General features: G+C 44.1%; 1 protein-coding gene across 1 annotated transcript; it reads right to left on the minus strand.

The window, feature by feature from the left end:
- Positions 1-9,759: 9,759 nt before the first annotated feature.
- On the minus strand, positions 9,760-20,345 carry TMEM254 (transmembrane protein 254). The gene is made up of 4 exons (XM_066621924.1): positions 20,130-20,345; positions 13,063-13,166; positions 12,324-12,383; positions 9,760-10,972 (listed from the first exon to the last, which is right to left on the minus strand). The coding sequence occupies exons 1-4, from the start codon at positions 20,235-20,237 to the stop codon at positions 10,858-10,860; spliced, it is 387 nt and encodes a 128-aa protein (XP_066478021.1). The 5' UTR covers positions 20,238-20,345; the 3' UTR covers positions 9,760-10,857.
- Positions 20,346-21,557: the final 1,212 nt, after the last annotated feature.

Consider the following 21,557-nt stretch of genomic DNA (forward strand, 5'->3'; position numbering starts at 1 on the left):
TTCTCTGTTTGAAATTTAATTTAACCCCATCATATTTTTTTAAAGGTGCCAACCTGGTATTTTTGTGGCACTCCACAATGCCTTTCAAGACCTTTGGCCCCTGTTTTATTCCCTCCCCCATCTCTCACATGTACCTCTTGACTCCAGCAGCCACCCTGCTGTTGGAGCTGGTGAGATGTCCTTGCCAGGCTCTTCTATACTTCATGGTACCAATATTTTTTTCCTCCATCTCTTGCTTCTTCTTTGTAGATGTAGCACATCTTCTGGGAAATAACATGTTCTTTCCTACTGCGACAGCAATAAAAATGTTGCCATCTTTGAAGTGCTACTCTATAAAGTGACCTGTTGGCAAGACCACTTTTTCAGTCCTCCATCACTCAGGCTTGAGAAGCTTAGTAATAGAGCAGCTCAGTAATAAAGCAGATGTTTTGCTTCCAGAAAGGCCGGTTGGGGAAAACAGCTTGTTGATGGGACATACCCTATGCCTAATCCTGGGCATGTACCCTGTGCTGTACCCCTGTGCCTGCTCACTGCCTCCCCCAACTGACCACCTGCCTGGAGGCTGGCCACATGCTCGAGCACAAGAGGAGCATAGGGAGGGTTTACCTTCTTCTCATGAGGCACTGTCACCTCCACTAATGACCAGCAAGGAGCATGCTGGGAGTGCTCCAGAGGGAGTGCCCTCTGCCAACCTCTATAGCAGGGGTGTCAAACATAAGGCCCAGGGGCCGGATGTGGCCCCCGGAAACTTTTTATCCGGCCCTCGGATTCTCAGCTGCGGAGCAGTGTTGAGGTGTTACCACTGAAACAGCAGCCCACATGAAAATTGGGCTTTCCCATATCTTGAAATATGATCAAGATTTGCCTATTTTCTCTTCTGTCATTTGCAGTTCATGAACTTCTATGTGAGAGTAAGGTGCTGATTTCTGGCCATCAGCTGCTTAATGATGTCACTTTCTGCTTAAAGACATCACTTTCGGCCCTCAACAGGCACCCTGAATGCTAACTTCGGCCCTCTGTACGAAACGAGTTTGACACCCCTGCTCTAGAGTCGAACAGCAAAGATGGCAGACCATTGTTGGAAGGAAGCTCTTCTCATGTTCCTTTTACATTTTGAGTGTGTAAGGATGGGTTGTCAGGCAGGTGAATGGACTGCCCCCTGATATGACTATGTGGGAGTGCGTGGTGTCTGTGCACATCTGCAATATGGTAGCAAGGTAGCAGATCAGGGGCAAGAGAATTGGAAGGTGGGTTCAGGCAGCAGTTCAGCATGCCCCATCCCCAGGTTCAATCCCTGCTATTTCCAGTTAAGGAATCTTTGCAGCAAGTGTTGGGCAAGTTCTTACCAGAGTCCATGGAGAGCCACTGCAGGTCAGAGTAGACAGTATTAGATTAGAAGGACCAAAATGCATTTGTGGGATTCAAGATTGAGCTTCATTTCATGATTCTTATCAAAATTGCAAACCCTACTTTCTCTGACTGTATCTCACCATACCGCATACAGTATATTTAGGGCAATAAGAAGTATAAATGGAGGCACTTCTCCAGGAAGAGAGGAAGTAGGGCTTAAGCAAACGCAATTAAGAAGTATCACATTGCGATTAAGAGGGCTCACATGAACCTGCTTGCCCTCAAAGATGCTCATTAATACGGCTCAACGTGATATAGTGAGATAACACCTTTGCAGAAAAGTTTAACTGGAAAGAACAAAGAGCCCATTTTTGGAGGCTCTCCAATTGGATATAAGAACATAACATAAGAACATAAGAACAGCCCCACTGGATCAGGCCATAGGCCCATCTAGTCCAGCTTCCTGTATCTCACAGCGGCCCACCAAATGCCCCAGGGAGCACACCAGATAACAAGAGACCTCATCCTGGTGCTCTCCCCTACATCTGGCATTCTGACTTAACCCATTCCTAAAATCAGGAGGTTGCGCATACACATCATGGCTTGTACCCCATAATGGATTTTTCCTCCAGAAACTCGTCCAATCCCCTTTTAAAGGCGTCTAGGCTAGACGCCAGCACCACATCCTGTGGCAAGGAGTTCCACAGACCGACCACGCGCTGAGTAAAGAAATATTTTCTTTTGTCTGTCCTAACCCGCCCAACACTCAATTTTAGTAGATGTCCCCTGGTTCTGGTATTATGTGAGAGTGTAAAGAGCATCTCCCTATCCACTCTGTCCATCCCCTGCATAATTTTGTATGTCTCAATCATGTCCCCCCTCAAGCGTCTCTTCTCTAGGCTGAAGAGGCCCAAACGCCGTAGCCTTTCCTCATAAGGAAGGTGCCCCAGCCCCGTAATCATCTTAGTCGCTCTCTTTTGCACCTTTTCCATTTCCACTATGTCTTTTTTGAGATGCGGCGACCAGAACTGGACACAATACTCCAGGTGTGGCCTTACCATAGATTTGTACAACGGCATTATAATACTAACCGTTTTGTTCTCAATACCCTTCCTAATGATCCCAAGCATAGAATTGGCCTTCTTCACTGCCACCGCACATTGGGTCGACACTTTCATCGACCTGTCCACCACCACCCCAAGATCTCTCTCCTGATCTGTCACAGACAGCTCAGAACCCATCAGCCTATATCTAAAGTTTTGATTTTTTGCCCCAATGTGCATGACTTTACACTTACTGACATTGAAGCGCATCTGCCATTTTGCTGCCCATTCTGCCAGTCTGGAGAGATCCTTCTGGAGCTCCTCACAATCACTTCTGGTCTTTACCACTCGGAAAAGTTTGGTGTCGTCTGCAAACTTAGCCACTTCACTGCTCAACCCTGTCTCCAGGTCATTTATGAAGAGGTTGAAAAGCACTGGTCCCAGGACAGATCCTTGGGGCACACCGCTTTTCACCTCTCTCCATTGTGAAAATTGCCCATTGACACCCACTCTCTGCTTCCTGGCCTCCAACCAGTTCTCAATCCAGGAGAGGACCTGTCCTCTAATTCCCTGACTGTGGAGTTTTTTCAGTAGCCTTTGGTGAGGGACCGTGTCAAACGCCTTCTGAAAGTCCAGATATATAATGTCCACGGGTTCTCCCGCATCCACATGCCTGTTGACCTTTTCAAAGAATTCTATAAGGTTCGTGAGGCAAGACTTACCCTTACAGAAGCCATGCTGACTCTCCCTCAGCAAGGCCTGTTCGTCTATGTGTTTTGAGATCCTATCTTTGATGAGGCATTCCACCATCTTACCCGGTATAGATGTTAGGCTGACCGGCCTATAGTTTCCCGGGTCCCCCCTCTTTCCCTTTTTAAAAATAGGCGTGACATTTGCTATCCTCCAATCTTCTGGTACCGTGGCCGTTTTGAGGGACAAGTTGCATACCTTAGTCAAGAGACCTGCAACTTCATTCTTCAATTCCTTAATAACCCTTGGGTGTATGCCATCAGGGCCCGGTGACTTATTGATCTTTAATTTATCAATGAGGTCTGAAACATCTTCTCTTTTAACCTCTATCTGACTTAACTCCTCGGTCTCCTCGGTCAGGATATACATTTGGATCAGGTGCAAGGATATTTCAGCGGGAGTGGCTTCAGCTGAGATTACCCCATTGATTAAAGTTGAGCAAGCTCATTCTGATGGAAGGTTCTAGTCCTGCATTTGGGTGCTCACCATAATAACTTAAATAAAACAACCCCCCACTACACATAAGTTGTTCAAGACTCAGATTCAAGGCTCAAATATGATTTGAATGGAATCCCATTGGCTTTAATAGAAGGCTCAGATTTTCCAAAGTGTATCTGACTTGGCATGGAGCAATTGCATTGTGAAATTTATTGCCACACTCTTGAAGCCTGCCTTTTCTCATTCCTTTCCTGAGGTAACCAAGATGGCAATGCCCACATGATAGTGCTGGTCTCCATGATAATGCTTGTTTTGCCCTGAGGTTAAAAATTAATCAATTTCTCTGTGAAAACAAGTCTTCCTTAAACAAAGTGTTGCAGTTTGAGAGGAGTTTTGATTCAGGACCTTGCCACACTTCTCAGTAGTACATATTTGGCTTATATGTTTGACAAGCAGTTGTAAGCTTTGCTTAATTGTTGGGACTGCAAATGAAGGGTATACCTTGATTGGAGAGTGACTGCAATCAGGGAAGAAAGAAAAAGTGGTAGATGACCTAAAACTCAAGTGGTCACATACAAATTAAGAAACAAAAGCTCTTTTAGGCTTCCTCCAGTATTTCCTGAGAGATGAACCCCTCTCCATAAAAGAGAATCTACATTGAGGTTCTCTTAATGTGCAAATGTAGATTTTATTGATTCACAAGCCTATGCTTGTTTACTCAATAGCAAGCCCCATTTAATCATTGCAGCTGACTCCCAGGTAAGTGTATTTAGGATTGCAGAGTAAGGGCCATCCTATCCAATTTTCCAGTGCTGGTGCAGTTGTGCAAGTGGGGTGTGTGTTGCATCTTGTAGTGGAGGGGTAGTCACTGGGGCCTCCTCAAGGTATGGGAACATGTATTCCCTTACTGCATTATGCTTACACCGGAGCAGGAAAGTTGGATAGGACTGGGCCCTAAGTGCTTTAAATTTCAGATGATAAATAAGGAAACATCCTTTAAGTCTACTTATATCATTTGATTTCTAGAAATCAAATGCTGTCCTGAGGTGAAATAAAAATGACAAAAAAGATAAATAAAAAATAAAACCCAGTCATCAGTAAAAGCCATGTCTAATATAAGATGTCAGGTGGGACTCAATCAAGTCAGGAACAGATGTGTTCTTAGGGAACATTTCATGGCAGATGATGGGGGGGCGAGGAATCTGCTTGGGCAAATCATTCCATGTTGCACAAGCACTGAAAAGGCCCCATCTTGATTCCTGCCAGCTGATTTTGCAGCAGTGGTGGGGCGACTGGAGGTCCTGAGAGGTTGGCCTTTGAGCTAGGGTAGGTTTGTATTAGACTCCACCACCACAAAATTGCAGGCTATGGGTTTATAGTCTTTCTTTGGACAATGGTTTGAAGGTTGGTCTTCATCCATGTTCTGCTTCAGTGCAATTCAATGAAGAGACACAGAATAAGGTCTTAAAATAATTGCACTTTATTTTCAAAAAAAAGTGATAAATGGCAATTTTGGGGAACTGGGGGCGTGCCCTCTGGCCATACACACCTTCATGCTGTCACGCTTGCTGGCGAAACCTACACATTTGGCTTCTGTAAGTAAGGGACCAGTACAAAGACAGCTGTACACACATAGGGTTCCTTCATTAGCTGACTGGCCAGGATTGCAACTGGTATGGAGGAGGCCTATCACACATGCCCAATGTGCTACTGTTGAGGAGTGTGGCCAGGAAGGCTGTCAACATTAGAAGTATGGCTGGGAGCATGTTCCGTCTCCTCCCCATGCATTCACTGCACACCCCAATGGCTGTAATGCTTGTTCACTCTAATAATATATCTATGCAAACCCTCAAATACTTTGAAGCTATATTAGTAAAACAAAGTAGTGTACATCTAATTAATCTGATGCAGCAGAGTGTGTGTGTGTATACCAAGAGCCTTGCCTTATGGAGCTTTTATTAATTTGTGTTTTATTTCTAAACAACCACTGGTGGAAGAAAATGGCTTTTGTTACCACATAGGTATGCCTTTTATTTAGGTAACAATCAGTAAACCTTTAATTAAGATCCTGGCATCAAACCACGAAAGGGATGTTAACCATAATTTTTCCTTAGTAAAATCCTTTTGTCTGTTAGGCATACAAATATGAACATATGGAAGAAAGAACAATCAGGATAAAAAAAAAAGGAAACTTTATAAAATGGTCCACAGAGGAGATGAACTGCAATCTCATGTGCACTGCTGCTTCTCATAGGAACAGAATCAAAATATGTCCATATATTTATAGCTGGGGTTAGTTCCTAGTGGTTTCAGCAGGGATGAAAAAAACAAACCCAGGCACCCCTTGGGACAAAGACTTGAAACTGGCACACTGGTCACTGAAGAAAACAGCTCATTTTCACCCCTCCCATGTTTGGTGATGTACAGATGCATGTGTGTTTGTTTTTAAAGGCACCACAGATACTTTGATACAGTTTGATACAGATAAAAGGACAACATTTTAAGAATTTGTCAGCTGTTGCATGGAAGGTGGGTTCATGACATCACAGCCAATAGTCATAGGAGGATTTTCCCCATTCATTCTCCAGGATGCTGCAAACTTGCACAATTGTTAAATGTTATTTTTTAAAGAAGTTGCCTCAGCTGGGAAATACCCAGTAGGTATACATAGCTGCATCATTGTTTCAGACAGCAAGTCTTGCAGCGGTATGATAAGAGAGCATGCAATGCAAGTTCTTTTTGGCTTGGCTTGGCTATTTTTGAGGCAAGGAAGGTTACAATCCTATCCACACTTACCTGGGAGTAAGCCCCATTGACTATGATGGGGCTTACTTCTGAGTAGACATGCATAGGATTGGACTCTCAGTGTTTTCCCCTCAGTGACTGAGGGGAGGTCTCATTATGACAAGTTTGAGACACTTTGGGAATGAGCCATTTAGTGCTATGGTTATCAGGGGGACCTGTAGCAAAATGTGGCATCTCTTTCAGTTGTACTGCCCAGTGCACCCAATTACTTTCCCCGCTCCCCCACCCCACGCTGTGGTTTTAGCTGACACCTCAACATTCCATGGCGGTGGTGGTGAAAGGGGGCACGGAGCTAACTTGGTTCACATCAGGATGCTTTTTTCTTCTCACATTTTTAAATTTTTCTGCTATCCTAAGTTCCTTGAACTTAAGGAACAAGTCTTAAAGACTTGCAAAGCTAGCACTCCCTCTACTGACTCTTTTGTTCCAAGGCTCTCAACAAGGCGACTTGCTTTTAAAGGAAGTGTCAGAATTAATGTCCTTCAGATCTACGGGCCTAGGTTTACACCTTGCTGCATAGGAGTTTGCAGGGCTTGTTCCTTGCTGATGTACAGTATGTTCAAAGGGAATGTTCAAAGGGAATACTGTGTAATCAAACTATAAGAGGGAATCAGCATAAGTCCTGTAACCAACCACAGAAGACCTGTAAACTTACTTATAGTGCTTTACTGCATTTTTCTTTGGCAAGCCTGCAACTTTGTAAGCAGCATTCCATTTAACAGAACCAACTGGAAACTTTCTGGATGTTATTCATTAAAAAGATGTCTACAGCACCCTCCCCTGCTGTAATTGGGTGCTGCCTAGCTAATGCATTCAGTGACTGTGTTGCTCCTGTGCTAATCCACAATACGATTCTTTCCATAGCCATTTCTTTCCTCTTACTCTTACCTTTGGCTTAATACCAGACTGGGATCCAAAGAGGCCCAGGCAAAGGGAAGTGTCCTGGCACATGATCAAATACCATTCTAGAAGAGCTCCCACCTTTCTGGAATGATGATTTGGCAGGAGGTCCACTGCTGGAAGGGGGAAGCTGAAAAGTGGTCTTGGATTGTGACCTTAATGATCCCATGTTTGTACATGATTAATGTACATGATTGTGCAAGGGGCGAGCCAACCTCAGTGGCAGGCTCCTTTGATGTATCTGGTCATGTGCAAGTTGGAGGGGGGGGTAAATATAACCCATGCTAGGAAGCTGCACTATTTCCCTCTTGAACACATTCTCCTAATTAACAGTCCCATCTTCATTCTTCCCATACCTGCCGTCTTATGCTGAATTTTAGATTGTAAACCTGGTTTTATGTTTATTACTTGGTAAAGCACCATACAGGCTGATGGCTCTCTAGAAACTAGAAAAAAAGGTAATTAAGGAAGAGCACCAGTAAGGGCAACACAATCCTTGTGCCCCAGATTTTATGTGCTTCAAATTCACCTTGCCTTGTGGCATGTTCAGGCTCCCTCTTGCTCGCCTTTCTTTATGTGAGGCTAACCTGAGGGAAGGGACCGTGTCTTTATTTTCAGCATCTAGCTTGCAGGGTGCTCTAAGAAACAAAAACAAAACTGCATACAGACCTACTTCTTGTGGTCCACTTGCACTGAGACAGAGACTACACCATAAGCTCCTACACACGATGTGTTTGTTCTAAATCAGAGCCATTGGTCAGATTTCCATCTGGGCAGGAAACTCTTTTCAATTGTATGTACCCACACATGAAAGGTCAAGAGCATTATTTCTGACTTTCCTAATGTACTTCTAGCATGCGACAATACATTTCCAGTGACTAACTCACCGTATGTGGTAACATTGGGAAAGGTGTAACATCAACGCTAGCTTATAAAAGTTGCATTTCCTATCCTGTTGAGCAAGTGCCTCAAGTCCTTCTGCTCCTTTTGCTCCACAAACTGCCAATCCCACATACAAACACACACTCATGCCCCAAGGCTGTGTCCTTGGTAACCTGAAAGTGCATTTCCTCACCATGCTTCATGAAATGTTGCTAATTCAAAGGGCATTGGGGGGGGGGGGAAGAGAGGCCAATGCTATGGCATGCACAAGCAGTGATTGGCAGACCAACTCTTTTACCATACCAAGGTGAAAAATTTTAAAAGAATTTGTGGTAGTAGAAATCTAGGTCACCTTAGGAATCCCTAAAAGAACACCACACTTTATACAGCCATTTAATAATTAGTGCACCAGCCTTCCTGCCCCCAAAACTATTTTTAAAAGATTACTTTCATTCAATGAGAGATTCATTCATACCTGGCAATGAGAGGTCCCAGAAAGCATTACAATAATCATGCAGCCTAGTTTTCAATATCATTTTTATTAGAACCCCACTGGATAGAAAGCCCAACACCTACTGTTTGCTTTACAGCATTAACAATACAGCACAGAGAGAAGCAAACGTTATCTTTAAATAGCTAGGGAATACAAGAGCAAATGAGTTGCGCTGATGAGATGGGTATAAAGGGGAAAGAACCAGACAAAATGCATTGCTTTCACAAGTTAAGACAAAATGGTTCAAATAAGATGCTGAGGTATGTTGTGTTTCTAAGAGCAGCCTGAAAATAAATCCAAATGCCTCTCATGAGAGGCAAACAGTTTTCAGTAATGCCACATATAGTATGATGGTAGAATGATACAGAGATACAACTATCCTACCTTTCTTAAAGTTAAAGTATCAGATTATTCAAAGATTTCATGTTATGCAAGACCAAGTCATGGTGACTGGGGACAACTGTGCAGAATATAAGTTGCATCTGATCATCCACAGATTTGGCTCAACATGGGTCCCTCAAGCCCCGCAGAGCTCTGATCAGGACAACCTATCCTATCTGGACAGCATTCTGAGGGCTGGGGAGGCCGTGCGCGGCCTCCGTGACCCTCAGAATGACTTCTAAGGCCTCAGAAGTAATTCTGAGGGTCACAGAGGCCGTGCACGGTATCCCCAGTCCTCAAAATGCCCTCTGCTCCAGTCTTGTTCAGAGGGTTAAAGGTGCCAAACCTGCGGATTTCAGTATCCATGGGGGGTCCGGAAACAGATCCAGTGTGGATACCAAGGCACCACTTGTAGTAGCAATGAGAGGGAGAGAGAACTGCTGACAAAGTACTATTATTACTTTCTACAGGTTCAGCAAATCTGCTAGATCTAAACCTTCACCATAGACTATCACTGGAAATTCTGAAGGGATGAAGACAGCCTAGTGAAAGCTTTATCAGAGAAAAAGCAGGGAATGTCTCCAACTCCATCGTTTTACATATGGCTTGATGTAACTTTGGAAGAGATCTCCCCCCCCCATCTTCCCAACAGAGTTTAGGGTACATAATTTGAGATTTCATCTGCCTACAATGCATGCTGGAACTTTCCTGTTAGACTTTGTTGACATTGTATTTGCCAATAGGTCTTCATAGCTTAGCCTTTGAACTGCAAGAAAAGACCTGGCTGTTCTGAAGATTTGTCAGTCGTGTGTACAAGGTTATCATTTTACAATGACAAACTAAAGTGATCTGCAACATACATAGGCTTGGGTTGTTCCCACGGAATGTTCAAACTAGAAGGGCAGAATCTGCTGATGGACCCAGAACTATTATAAATCAAGGCTGGAAAAAATATTGAGACAGACGGCAAGATATTAAGGAATCAATCCTAGCCACTCTTACTTTGGAGAAAGTCTTACTGAACACAGTAAAACTTACTTTTGAGTAAAGCTGGAAAGGATTGGGCTATAAGATGTATTTCACAGTTAAAAGAAAGAGAACCCCAGATGATGCTGGAAGCCTAGAAGACTAGACTCTTTAAACAAAAACTAAACACAGGTGGAACAGGACTAATCAAGCACAAACAGGCTGATTAATCTGCAATCCTTAACCAGCAATGGAGGGGGGCTTGCTATTGGGCCTGTTCAATGTTAGAATTTACATACATACAAATCTATTAGATTATATCCACCATGTGGAAGTAAACCAAGCCAGGGGGACAGGTGTAAGTTGGCCTCCGGAACAGTCTCACTGCTTCACAACATTTATCATTCCAAGTAGCTCAGTTTATGAATGGGGCTAGTCATTCAAACCATTAGAAGTGAGGGGTATGGCTCCTGCTATACCCAAAAAGCAACTTCAAATTACTCATTCCATTACTGAACCCATTTTAAGTTCCCAGAGTGAACTTTTGTGCTCTTTTATGCTTCACCTCAGTAAACACACCCTATGCCATTGTCTTTATAGGCAGCTACATTTCTTCTCAACTACTCAGAACAGGATTTGTTACCCTGCTTTATCCCCCACCCTCAATGTTCAAGAAGAATTTCATAAGCTAATTGCCTCTTTTCCTCTTAGTTGCAATACTAGCCATCTCTTTTCCAATTAAGAAAGAATGTTACACAATTTGAGATATGTAAATATTTAGGAATTCATCCACCCTCAGGCTGGAAACAAGAAGAAGCTGGGCTAAGCTTTTTCTTCTGGTTGAATCCTTTATCTTCTCTTTTGTGGGTCATACGCCAACAGGAGGCCAAAGGAACCAAACCCAAAGAAAATGGTTTGGATAAACCACTTAAGCTTAGTTACAGTGTCGGTGATGCCTTTGACCCTGCAATGAGAAAAACCAAGCAATTAAATCAGAAATTTTGGTCTTATAATGCAAGTTTAGGTTTAAATACATGTATGGTGCCTTGAACTCTGGGAGAAAGGGAAGGATTTGAAATAAATAAGGCTTTAAGCCACACCTCCTCTGTCTGTGTATACATACACCCAGGCCTATCCACATCTATGGAATTCTTGACTTTTAAAGACTGCTGTGTTAATTTGGTTGACTCGTTTTTTTAATAGATAAGGTGAATAGATGCCAGCTGTCAAGAATGCACACACTAATTTTCATTATGTACATTGTTCAATCAGCATTTATGACCAACAAATAATCATGCTGGATATTGTAAGTGTTAAACTGATAGTGAATAGACAAATCTCTAAGAAAAGAATATGCATACAGACCAAAAAGGTATTAATAACTTGATGATCTCCGTATGTACTGTATGCCCCATGTTTCAGCCAAAACTAGCTACCAAAGCAGCTTACAATTCAAATCCATCAAAAGACACAATAAAAATTGTATGTCATGGAAAGGAGTATCGATGCTTGCAGTTCACCATTCCGTGTGTGTGTTTCCTTGCACTTTGTGTAGTTCTTCCCATAGTGTGCTTGGCTAGATTAATGCATTTTTAACTAAACACTCAATCTTCCAAAAAAGAGCCAAACACTCAATCTTCCAAAAAAGAGCAGAGTGATGCATAACTCTGTTTTTTCTACATGAAAAGAAGTGTCTTCTACATGAAAGACACTTCACTAAATAAAGCAGCATCCGTAGCAGCCTGGAGGACTACTGAGCAGCTAGTGCCAAGTTACTGGGGATTATAGGGATGGGATGTTTTATATTTTAGTTCACCACTCTCCTACCCAATGTTCTGGTGACTGCTAGCTTGCTCAGCTAAATGGTGTGCCTAAGAGCTCCTTTCCCAGAAGTGCATCTCAATGATAGTAGAAACCAGGTAGCACAGATGACTTTCCTCAGAAGAGAGGAATACGGATTCTCCAAGTCATGCTTTGGACTCCAAGGACAAGTTATCTACATTTTAGCTGTAGATGTGTTTGGAGTATATGTTGCCTATACCAATTTTTTAGAATGGCAAGTCCAGTGACAGATTCCAAGTCATTGGAGGACAATGACAATTACTTAATTTAGTCCTAGTTCTCACGCAGCAGATGAGAAACTTCTGTATCACTTCAGATTACAGGATGGCACATTCCCCATGTAGAAACAGAAAACATTCCTACGTACAGAATGCCAGCATGTCAGCCTAGGCACAGGTTTGCCACCTTGCCTGCTATCTGTAAACATTAGCAAGTGGGACAGGGTAATAGGAAGACAAAAAAAATTAGCTCACTCGAATAACTTGAAACTGATGAATGCTTCAGCCACATGGATCAGCCAACACCCAACATACCTGCAAAGGAAGAAAAACACTAGTTTCACTTGGGCTCAGTCAGACAATTTTAGTTTAGGTTCAGCCTAGAATATTCTCGTGCTGGAGGGATAAAAACCAGACAACTTGATTCCAACCTGCGACAATGTCTACAATTGTGAAGCACAAGCCCCCAGGAGCTTCTTTTGTACAAGCTCCACTGGGGGAAAAAAAAACAAAACCAAAACAGAATGGGGCCATTGAAATGAACCCAATATGCTTGTGTGGTTCCTGTTTACTTCACATACATGCACCTCAACCCAAAGGCATCCCTGCCGAGAACAGCACCTGATCTGCACTTACCTGCTGCAACTCAGCATTCTTGAAGTTTGGGGGTCACTACATCACCCCCAACCTTCCAGGCTTTCACACTGGTTGAAATGCAAAAGTCCATCTTTGGCCCACCTCCCTTCAGCAGGTTGCTTCGGCCCCATCCACTTTGTGCAAAAAACCATCAGCAGCGAGAACGCGAGGCTGCTTGACCACCCCCCCCCCAAATTGCCAAACGGGGGCTTCTTAGGAAGTGTTCCGTCATACCCTCCAGGACACTGCCAGGGGGTAGCCAACCCCTCTTTGTGACACCACTGCCTCTACTGTTCATTAAGCAGGAAAAAAATCACTCTGAATAAGGAAATATCAATGGCTTCTAAATTCAACTTACCCTATTTTTAAAAGAGTGTTGTGGTTGTCGATCATGTATTTCATAAAGGTGCCAAATGGTCCCAGGTAGGTATGGGGAAATGAATGAGGTGCGAAGACTGCCCACTGAGAGAGAGAAAGAGAGATTTCATTAGACATCACTACATAATTCATTTTTCAAGTATAGTTACTCCACCACCAACTATAGAAGCAAGTTTAGGGAACACAAAACAAAATAGCTTTTGTTTCTGGATTTCTCATATTCAGAAACTATCAGGGCAATCCTATGCATGCTTAATTAGAAGTCCCTCAGTGTTCAATGCATGCTTATTATTAAGTAAGCATGCACAGGTCTGTACCCTGTATGTGTATCAACAGAGAAGGCAAGGAGGGAAGGTTGTGATCTACCCAATGTGCCACCATTCTGGTAAATGACATCAATTCTAGTCATATTCAAGAAGTAGAATGCAGAATAAGGTAAAACTCAGATATTATTAGCTACTGGAAATCCTGAATTCTCATCACAGTCAAACAGCATTCAAAGAGCATTTGTAGACCTCACAACTGGAAAATACAAAGACATATTGGCAGTTTATATTAAATCTAGGAAAATGTGATTGTTCCAGTAGTTAGTGACTAGGAACATCACTCAAGACAGATTCTAGTCTTTCTTGCTAGTCACCAAATTCTCATCCCCCTCCTCAAATGCACCCACTGAGTCCAGCTTCCCAAGCTCTCTCTTGCTACTCAGGAACAAAAAATTAGAACAAAACCACAATACAATTCTGCAGATTAAGGCATGTACCACTTAGGTGCATTTTTGTAATCATTGCAGCTGCAACCTATATACACTTTCTTATATATACACTATACGCTAAGTGTAATATACAACCTACATACACTTTCTTATATATACACACTATATAAGTCCCATTAAAGAATTGAAGAGAAGCTTTTGCACCTCTACAGAACAGATTTTATATTTTTATTCACTTTTTGTTGCTGAGAGATTTCTAAAGTTTTGTAGGTGTGTGATAGTTTTACTTGGGATTTATGTTATCTGGTCTTGATAAGACATTTCATGGCTTTAAATGAAAAGGAGGGTATAAGCTTAGAAAACAAATGAAGCTTTGTCCCATAGAACTCAGTGGAAGCTATTTAGAATCAAGCCTACATTTAAACGTATATCTTCATCTTAGGATTTGCATCTTTGGCTCACAAGAACATGGAGCAATTTTAGGTACAGACTTCTCTTTATCTGTGAATTTGCTTATCTGTAAGGGGCAAAATTGCTACCTACCTGTTATCCATGCCTCTGTTCTTGTTAGCTGCTATGCAGAGACCTTCTGGAGGCTGCAGGGAACTTGAGAATGGTGCCTGGGACCAGCATGGATTCCTTTAAACTGGCCAGCAGAAGCTTCTGCCAGTCATTTTAAAGGGGTCTGTGCTGGTTGTGGGTGCCATTCTGAAAGTCCCTACAGCATTCAGAGGTATTTTGGCATTTCTTGTTGCACTTGGCTGACTTCCTAAAGGTCTCTGGTAGATTCTTCTGATGGCAGGAAAGGTACTTCTTCCCTTCCAGGGTATCCCTTGAACCTAACCCAATTGATCCTATAGGATCAAAGGTTCATTATCTGTGAATTTGCTATCTGCTATGGTTTCCAGGAACCTAACCTAGCAGATAATGAGAACTGACTGCAGCAGTTTTTGTTGGTGCACAAGGGGAGATTCTTATGAATGCAATACCTTCTCTCTGTCCAGTCTTCCTTTCAAATAAGTAACACACAAAATAGCACCTCAATTCTTTAGCTCTTTCCTCATTTGCAAAAACTCCCCAAATCCTGTAGGAGTCCATTCCCAGATATGCTGCCACCTCCAACTGGCAGAGAGCGTGACCTTGTTCTTCAGGAAAAAGTATGTTCCCAACCCTGTGGAACGTTATTTCTCAACCCTGCTATGTGAGATACTGTAATTGGCATATGCTGTGAAATCAAATGTTTACAATCGGACTATTAGCTGCAACGCCCCCCTATTAAACTTGAATAATCGCTCATTCATCACTGCATCTGCTTTGCAAATGAAACACAACTTCTTCAGTAGCACAGGTGGAACCTTCCATTGTTTCCTCCACTGTCAGCATTCAGGAATGTATGTGTTGTTGGCATCCTTCAGTCTCGGAAGACTGTGGTGTCACGCTCTGAATGGTGGTTCTGGAACAGAGTGTCCTCTCCAGTGCACGAAGCCTGGGTAAAGTAGGTATGGAGGATAGGCTGTTACCCATGCAGCAAATCCCCCCTCTCCATGTCGCTGAAATGGTCCAATGGAAAGGCAGAGGCCAATACGGTTGGTTCCAGTGGCGTCGCAGGAGTTGCCAGAACGTGACTGTGTTCAGCCATGAACTGCCTCAGGGACTCTGGCTCCGGATTTTGCCTCAAGGTTGACTCCTGAAGCCTTTTCCATAACTGGATGTAGCCACAAGGCAGTGGAGGTTTGGGATCAGAGTTTTCCTTCTCTCAGATGAGCTGCCTTCCCAGGCTGACGAGTCCCATCTACCCGGTGGCTATTTAGTCGCCTCTTACGACAAGTACAGCCAAACTGAGGGCCTATTCTTATCCCCAGCCCCCAGGAATTCAGGAATGTAAATGCCTCAGGATCAACAAGGATCTGTTGTTGTCACTTTGTGAAGTGCCAAGCACAATGATGTGCAGTCTAAATAACAGCAATTATTTCTTCAGGACACCCAGTGGATCCCATATATGGTGATATTTCAGTCCAAGCTGCCCTCTTGAGCACTTTAGCCACTGGATCAAAATGGTTCCTGTGGTGCCATATATGGACACAGGCCCCACCTACTGAGCACAACAGACATACAATGTTCATCCATCTTAGCCAAGCTTCAACCTGCATTTCTAGATGTGCTCTACTGCTTGTGTCACAAGCGCACATAGGGGAAAATGAATTGTGTGTGCAGGGACCAACTGCTTGTGGCACAACTCAATGGCACACCATGAGAGGCATTTGTTCCACAAAAGGAAGGCAAGTTTAAAGGTGGGTCAATAGACATTGTGGAGATAGTAATAAAATAACTGGGAAAGGACCTCAAAAATGCAAAGCAATGAACTCAACAGTCATTCACACAACTGAGCCCTAAATGTTAGAGGTTTCTAGACAGAAGTGAAGAGAGAATCCTTATAAATAAAGGTGCAAGTGATGGGGTGAAAGGAGGAGAACCAGAAGAAAATCAGAAGGTTACCCAGAGGAAATAAGGATTGAAGAATCAGCAGTAACAGGACAGAAGGGAAAGAAGAGAAAGACCAAAGGAAAGAAAATGGAGAAGCAGGTAAACACCAAGATTCCAGGCACATTGCAAGACTGTGGCCAAGTCCTGGCTGCCTGTAGCCCTGGTTCAAGCTTCAGAAAAGGAGCGAGCTCCTCAGTTGGTCATGAAAGTACTTCACCTTCTCACAGTGTGAGGGCAAGTCTCTCCCACTAGACAAACTCTCTTGATTGGCACTGTAGGTGCTCAAATAAATGCCCCTTCGAACACAACCCAGAAGTTTGAGCAGTTGGTGTGACGGTTCAGTGAGTGCATCTGAAAGGAAGGTCTGGGGCTGATCTCTAGCTTTCTGCTTAACCAAAGAGTCCTAGACTGCAATCCTAACCAACTTTCCAGCACTGACATAAGAGCAATGCAACTCCAAGGCAAGGGAACAAACATTGCCTTACCTTGAGGAGGCCTCCAACATTGCCTTACCTTGAGGAGGCCTCCATGACTGTCCCCCCCCCCCAACTGCAGGATGCAGCACATGACCCAGTGGCACAGCTATGCCAGTGCTGGAAAGTTGGTTAAGATTGCGCCCCTAGGCTCCCACACATTTGACACTCACACCAAAGGAAAAAAGACAGCATACCAAGTATGCTGTCATGAGATCATAGTAGTGAACACAAGACACAGTAGATGGGGAGGGCTGTGGGCCAATGATCAGGTTGCGAAACGTCTTTCCTTATCTGCTGAGAGAAGCTGGTTATGTGGCGCCAGAGTGCCAGGATCTCATGGTTTCAGGGCAGGGAGAAAGGCAGAAAAGGGTTCAAAAAGTGAACTCAGGAGGATTAAGCCATAATTTTGACAAAGGAAGAAAACAGGTCAAGGGAGCCAAGACTGCTTTCCCAGGGATTCTCAACAGGCAACTCCACAAGTGCTGGAGCTGCAGTTTGTGGTGGCACTTAAGAAAAGGGGGTACAATGGCTGGAAAATGAAGAAACTGGTCTCCTGCCTATTCTGGGTACCAACTGCCATGACAGTTCTTCGGCAGCAGAGGGAATGGTGGTGCTTGATACAGCACCAGTGGTCTCCCTGAACAATTCACAAGCAGCAGACAAACAATGTCATGACTGAAAAACATGCTCATCCATGATTAATCATTATTATTCATGCCATGGTATCATCACCGCACGATCTGAGTAAGCAGATGAATGATTTTTGCTTATAATTGTATTTCGCGCCAAAGGATAAGGCAATATGGAGAGAATGGTATGGTGACCGCAGAGAGGAATGAACAGTTATACAACTAAGAAGAACCAAAGCTTCGCAGAAAAAAGTGTACTTTAGCAGACATGACCTGAAGAGCAATGGCTACAAAACAATTTTATTAAATGGGTTATAATTGGGGTATTTGACAGAAAATAGACAGGGAGGGGGCATTGAAAGTAATGCCTGATTTGAGGAGGGGGTGAATAGGCAGAGTGCCATCATCAACTTGGGATTCTTCCAAAATTTCAAGCATCTATGCCACAACCCAGTAACCCCCTCCCTATGCCAACACCAGGGAGAAGTGGAAAATTATGTTTCAGGGTCATGATGTTAAAAGGTTATAAAAGAATCAAACATCATTGCATCCGAGAAGAATCATGTGACCGCTACTTGCCTCGTTTATCTCCTTCATCTAAGGGCACAATCCTAACAACTTTCAAGCACTGGCATAGCTGTGCCAGTGGGGCATGTGCTACATCCTGCAGTTGGGGGGCAATCATGGAGGCCTCCTCAAGGTAAGGCAATGTTTGTTCCCTTACCTCAGAGTTGCATTGCCCTTATGTCAGTGCTGGAAAGTTGGTTAGGATTGTGGTCTACTAATTGCCCTGGCAAGATAACTGCGTATACATGCAAGCATGAACACTGAGCTGCAAGAGTGATTATTCCTGGAGTGTATAGTGTTCAATGCGACATCTATGACTTTCTTCTTATTTAGAAGTAAAGCGCTTGAGCATGCATTTAAGTCTGACACTTCATATTCTCCTAAGTTTCCACTACTTAGATCTGTGGTCTGATCACCCACAACTCTATAAAGATGAGTCTGTAAGCCTCGAGACTGGGAGGCTGGACTGAAAGGTGAACATTTTTGAATGGCATCTGTAGAACACCACACTGGACAATGGACATAATTAAGATCTCAGTCAAAGTCTGTGAAGTAAGACTGACAGATTGAGATGCATCAACTGATCCATAGGAATCTTAGGATAAAGCATCAAAATGTAACTAGGAGAATTTGTCATTAAGCCCTCCCCCAAAATCACCACTTTTCTTTTAATAGAAACAAGACAACATGGAGGACTCCAAGACCCAGTCTTTTATAACCCAAATCCCCAAAGGGAAACAGAGATTATAGTAGCATGAACCCATCAAAAACCTTTCTACTGTGTCATGATGGCCCTTGATGGCACCTCTGCTGTTCAGAGGGTGCGGTGGAAGGTTCACAGATTGCTCAGATGCCTGCTCCTTAATTATCATACAACTCTTGTTTACAGTAAAGTTGAAGGTACCTCTTGTGTGTCATTAAGAACTTTGTTTACTCCCACAGTCAGGAAGCCCCCTGGATGCAGCTTGTTTTACAGGTTTCAATCTCCTGGCCAAGCAAGGTGTGGCTGGCCATGGATTTTCCCAAAAAGAAAGGCCCTCTAAACCAGCTAGCAAGGGGGGGAGGGGGAGATTTGCTTTGAAGAACCAGTTTGGCCTTTTTCCTAAGGTCAGTGGGATGTGATGCTTCCTCACCATCAATCCAAGCAAAATTCTAGGAGACTGGCCTGGGTCATGCTCATCTGTAATGCACCAGGCATCACATATACGTATATATGTGCCAAGCAATAATTCAAGGAAAAATATGCCAGGCAACATCTGTTTTTAGCAACAATTAGTATCCAGCAAGCTAGCTGAAGGCCTCTCCTGCCCAGTCAGAAAATTTCCTACCCTAGCCAGAACAAGAAAATTGCAAGTGTCACATAACATGCTACCAAGCATACCTCACTAGCTACAGTGTAAAATGGCAGGCTATGTATGTGCAAGGCAGCATTTGTGTATACAAACAAGTATACACAAATGTTATTGCTGTTATTCAGAAGTTCCACTGTGTTCAAATGGGCTTACTCTCAAGATTAGGATTCTTTTAACTGATTTAACGTTTAACTGATTCAAAGATACACCTCCTAGGGTCAGGGGAGATGGAAGCCTTAAGACAGTAGTTTTCAATCACTGTGCCGTGGCACACTGGTGTGCCGCAAATGGTCTGCAGGGGGAGTTTGGGGGTGTGCTGTGGGAGTTTGGGGGAAGGTCATCTATTAGTAGGGCCATTGGGGGATGTGAGCCCCCTGCTGACAGTACAGTGGGCCTTGTCAAAACAATGATGGTGTACCTTGACCATTTTAGTACCTTGTCAGTGTGCCATGAGATGAACAGGGCTGAAAATCACTGCCTTAAGTTGTCAACTGCAGCCATTTATGGAGCACACAAGCCAGCCAAAGTTCAGGACTTCCTATACTTCATTCATTTGAGTAGGACAGTGTGGCACAAGCCAAGATCTCACTCACTGAAGCCAATGGCCTTCAAAGGAATGGAATGTTGGTGGGATTCTACTCAAGCAGCGTCATGGGGTGTTTTACTTTTAAGCCCCCCCCCCCCCGTAAAGCAGCGGTGGTGGCTTACCAGAAACAAGTACCTGTCCCTAGTGGACCAGGAACCACTGACACCTGCTTGCTGCGTCCCACCCCCATTCAACCACCTCTCCAGGGAGCCCGGCTCCCTCCCCTCTTGCTACTCACTGTGTAGAACGCCAAACCAGTCGCGATCGCCACCATCCAGTGCAGTTTGGTGCGTCGGAAATACTTGCTGGGGTCCTCGGAGCCAGCAGTAGCCACAGTAGCAGGCATATTGGCAAGGAGGCGTTCGCTTGAAAGCACCTGAGAGTCAAACACGAGCGTCCGCTACGACTGTGACCACAGCTTCACCCAGCAGGTACAAAACCCTTTCCATCATTATGGCTCCACCCCCTCCCTTCTGACCTGCCCCACCACGAGGCGTTCCAGGGGCACCAACTCAGCAGGAAGACGTTGCTTCATCACTAGCCGGGCGCGGATTGGGCGCGCAGGGGAGGGGCGTGGTCACAGTCATTGTGACGTCACAATGGTCTGGCTGCATCAGACTCAGGAATCTACGCCCCGGGCAGGGGCAGATTCCTGAGTGGTGGGAGAAATTGTTGCTGGAGCGTCTTACGAGCGCCCCATTAGGGTTCCGCGGCTGCAATACTAAAGGATCTTGCGTAGCACGTTCAAAACGAGCGGATCCCTTTCAGCAGAAAACTTCTTTCCGTTGACTACACGGCGTGTCATCAGGGACAAGGGTTGTGTTTTTTTTTAGTCGCCAAGAGTTAATTAACATCACACTGCTAGGTAGTGATTAGCACTAATTGGGAACTGTCACCATGCTTATTTTGCATCGTTTAAAACGTATTACAAAACCAGTCTGCTGGCATGCCTTTTTGGGGGGACGGGACGTGACGCTGTTGGTTTTGTCTTGCAATTAATGTTCTCTTTATGCCTCTATATGTTCACGTGTGCATTCTGTATGTCCACCAATGCAACTCGTTGTGCATCTAAAGAAGGTTACTTGGGACTAAGCCCCATTGACTATAATGAGACTTCTGAGCAAACATGCATAGGGGTGGGCTGGAAGTAGTCCATGAAAGCTTGTGGTACAATCTATTTGTCTCAAAAAGGTCACCAAAACTCTTTTAGGGTGCAGTCCTAACCCGTTATGTCAGTGCTTTCCAGCACCAACATAAGGACAATACAGCTCAGAGGTAAGGGAACAAACATTCCCTTACTAAGTGGGTGAGTGACACTCAGATGCAGGATGCAGCACGTGTCCTGTTGGGACATGCAGCACATGTTTTATTGGGACTGCTTTGCCAGTGCTGGAAAGCACTGGCATAAGCAGTTAGGATTGCGCCCTTAATCTATATGCACTTATAATGCACTTGAGTCTGGTCCAACAAGAAGCTGACGGAACATACCAAGATCCAGGTCTACAGAGCTTGCGTCCTGAGTACACTTCTGTACTGCAGCGAGTCATAGACTCTTCGCTCACAACAGGAGAGGAAACTGAGCGCTTTCCACATGCGCTGCCTCCGACGCATCCTCGGCATCACCTGGCAGGACAAAGTTCCAAACAACACAGTCCTGGAACGTGCT

Source organism: Tiliqua scincoides, chromosome 3, assembly GCF_035046505.1.
Source record: "Tiliqua scincoides isolate rTilSci1 chromosome 3, rTilSci1.hap2, whole genome shotgun sequence".
Taxonomy (NCBI): domain Eukaryota; kingdom Metazoa; phylum Chordata; class Lepidosauria; order Squamata; family Scincidae; genus Tiliqua; species Tiliqua scincoides.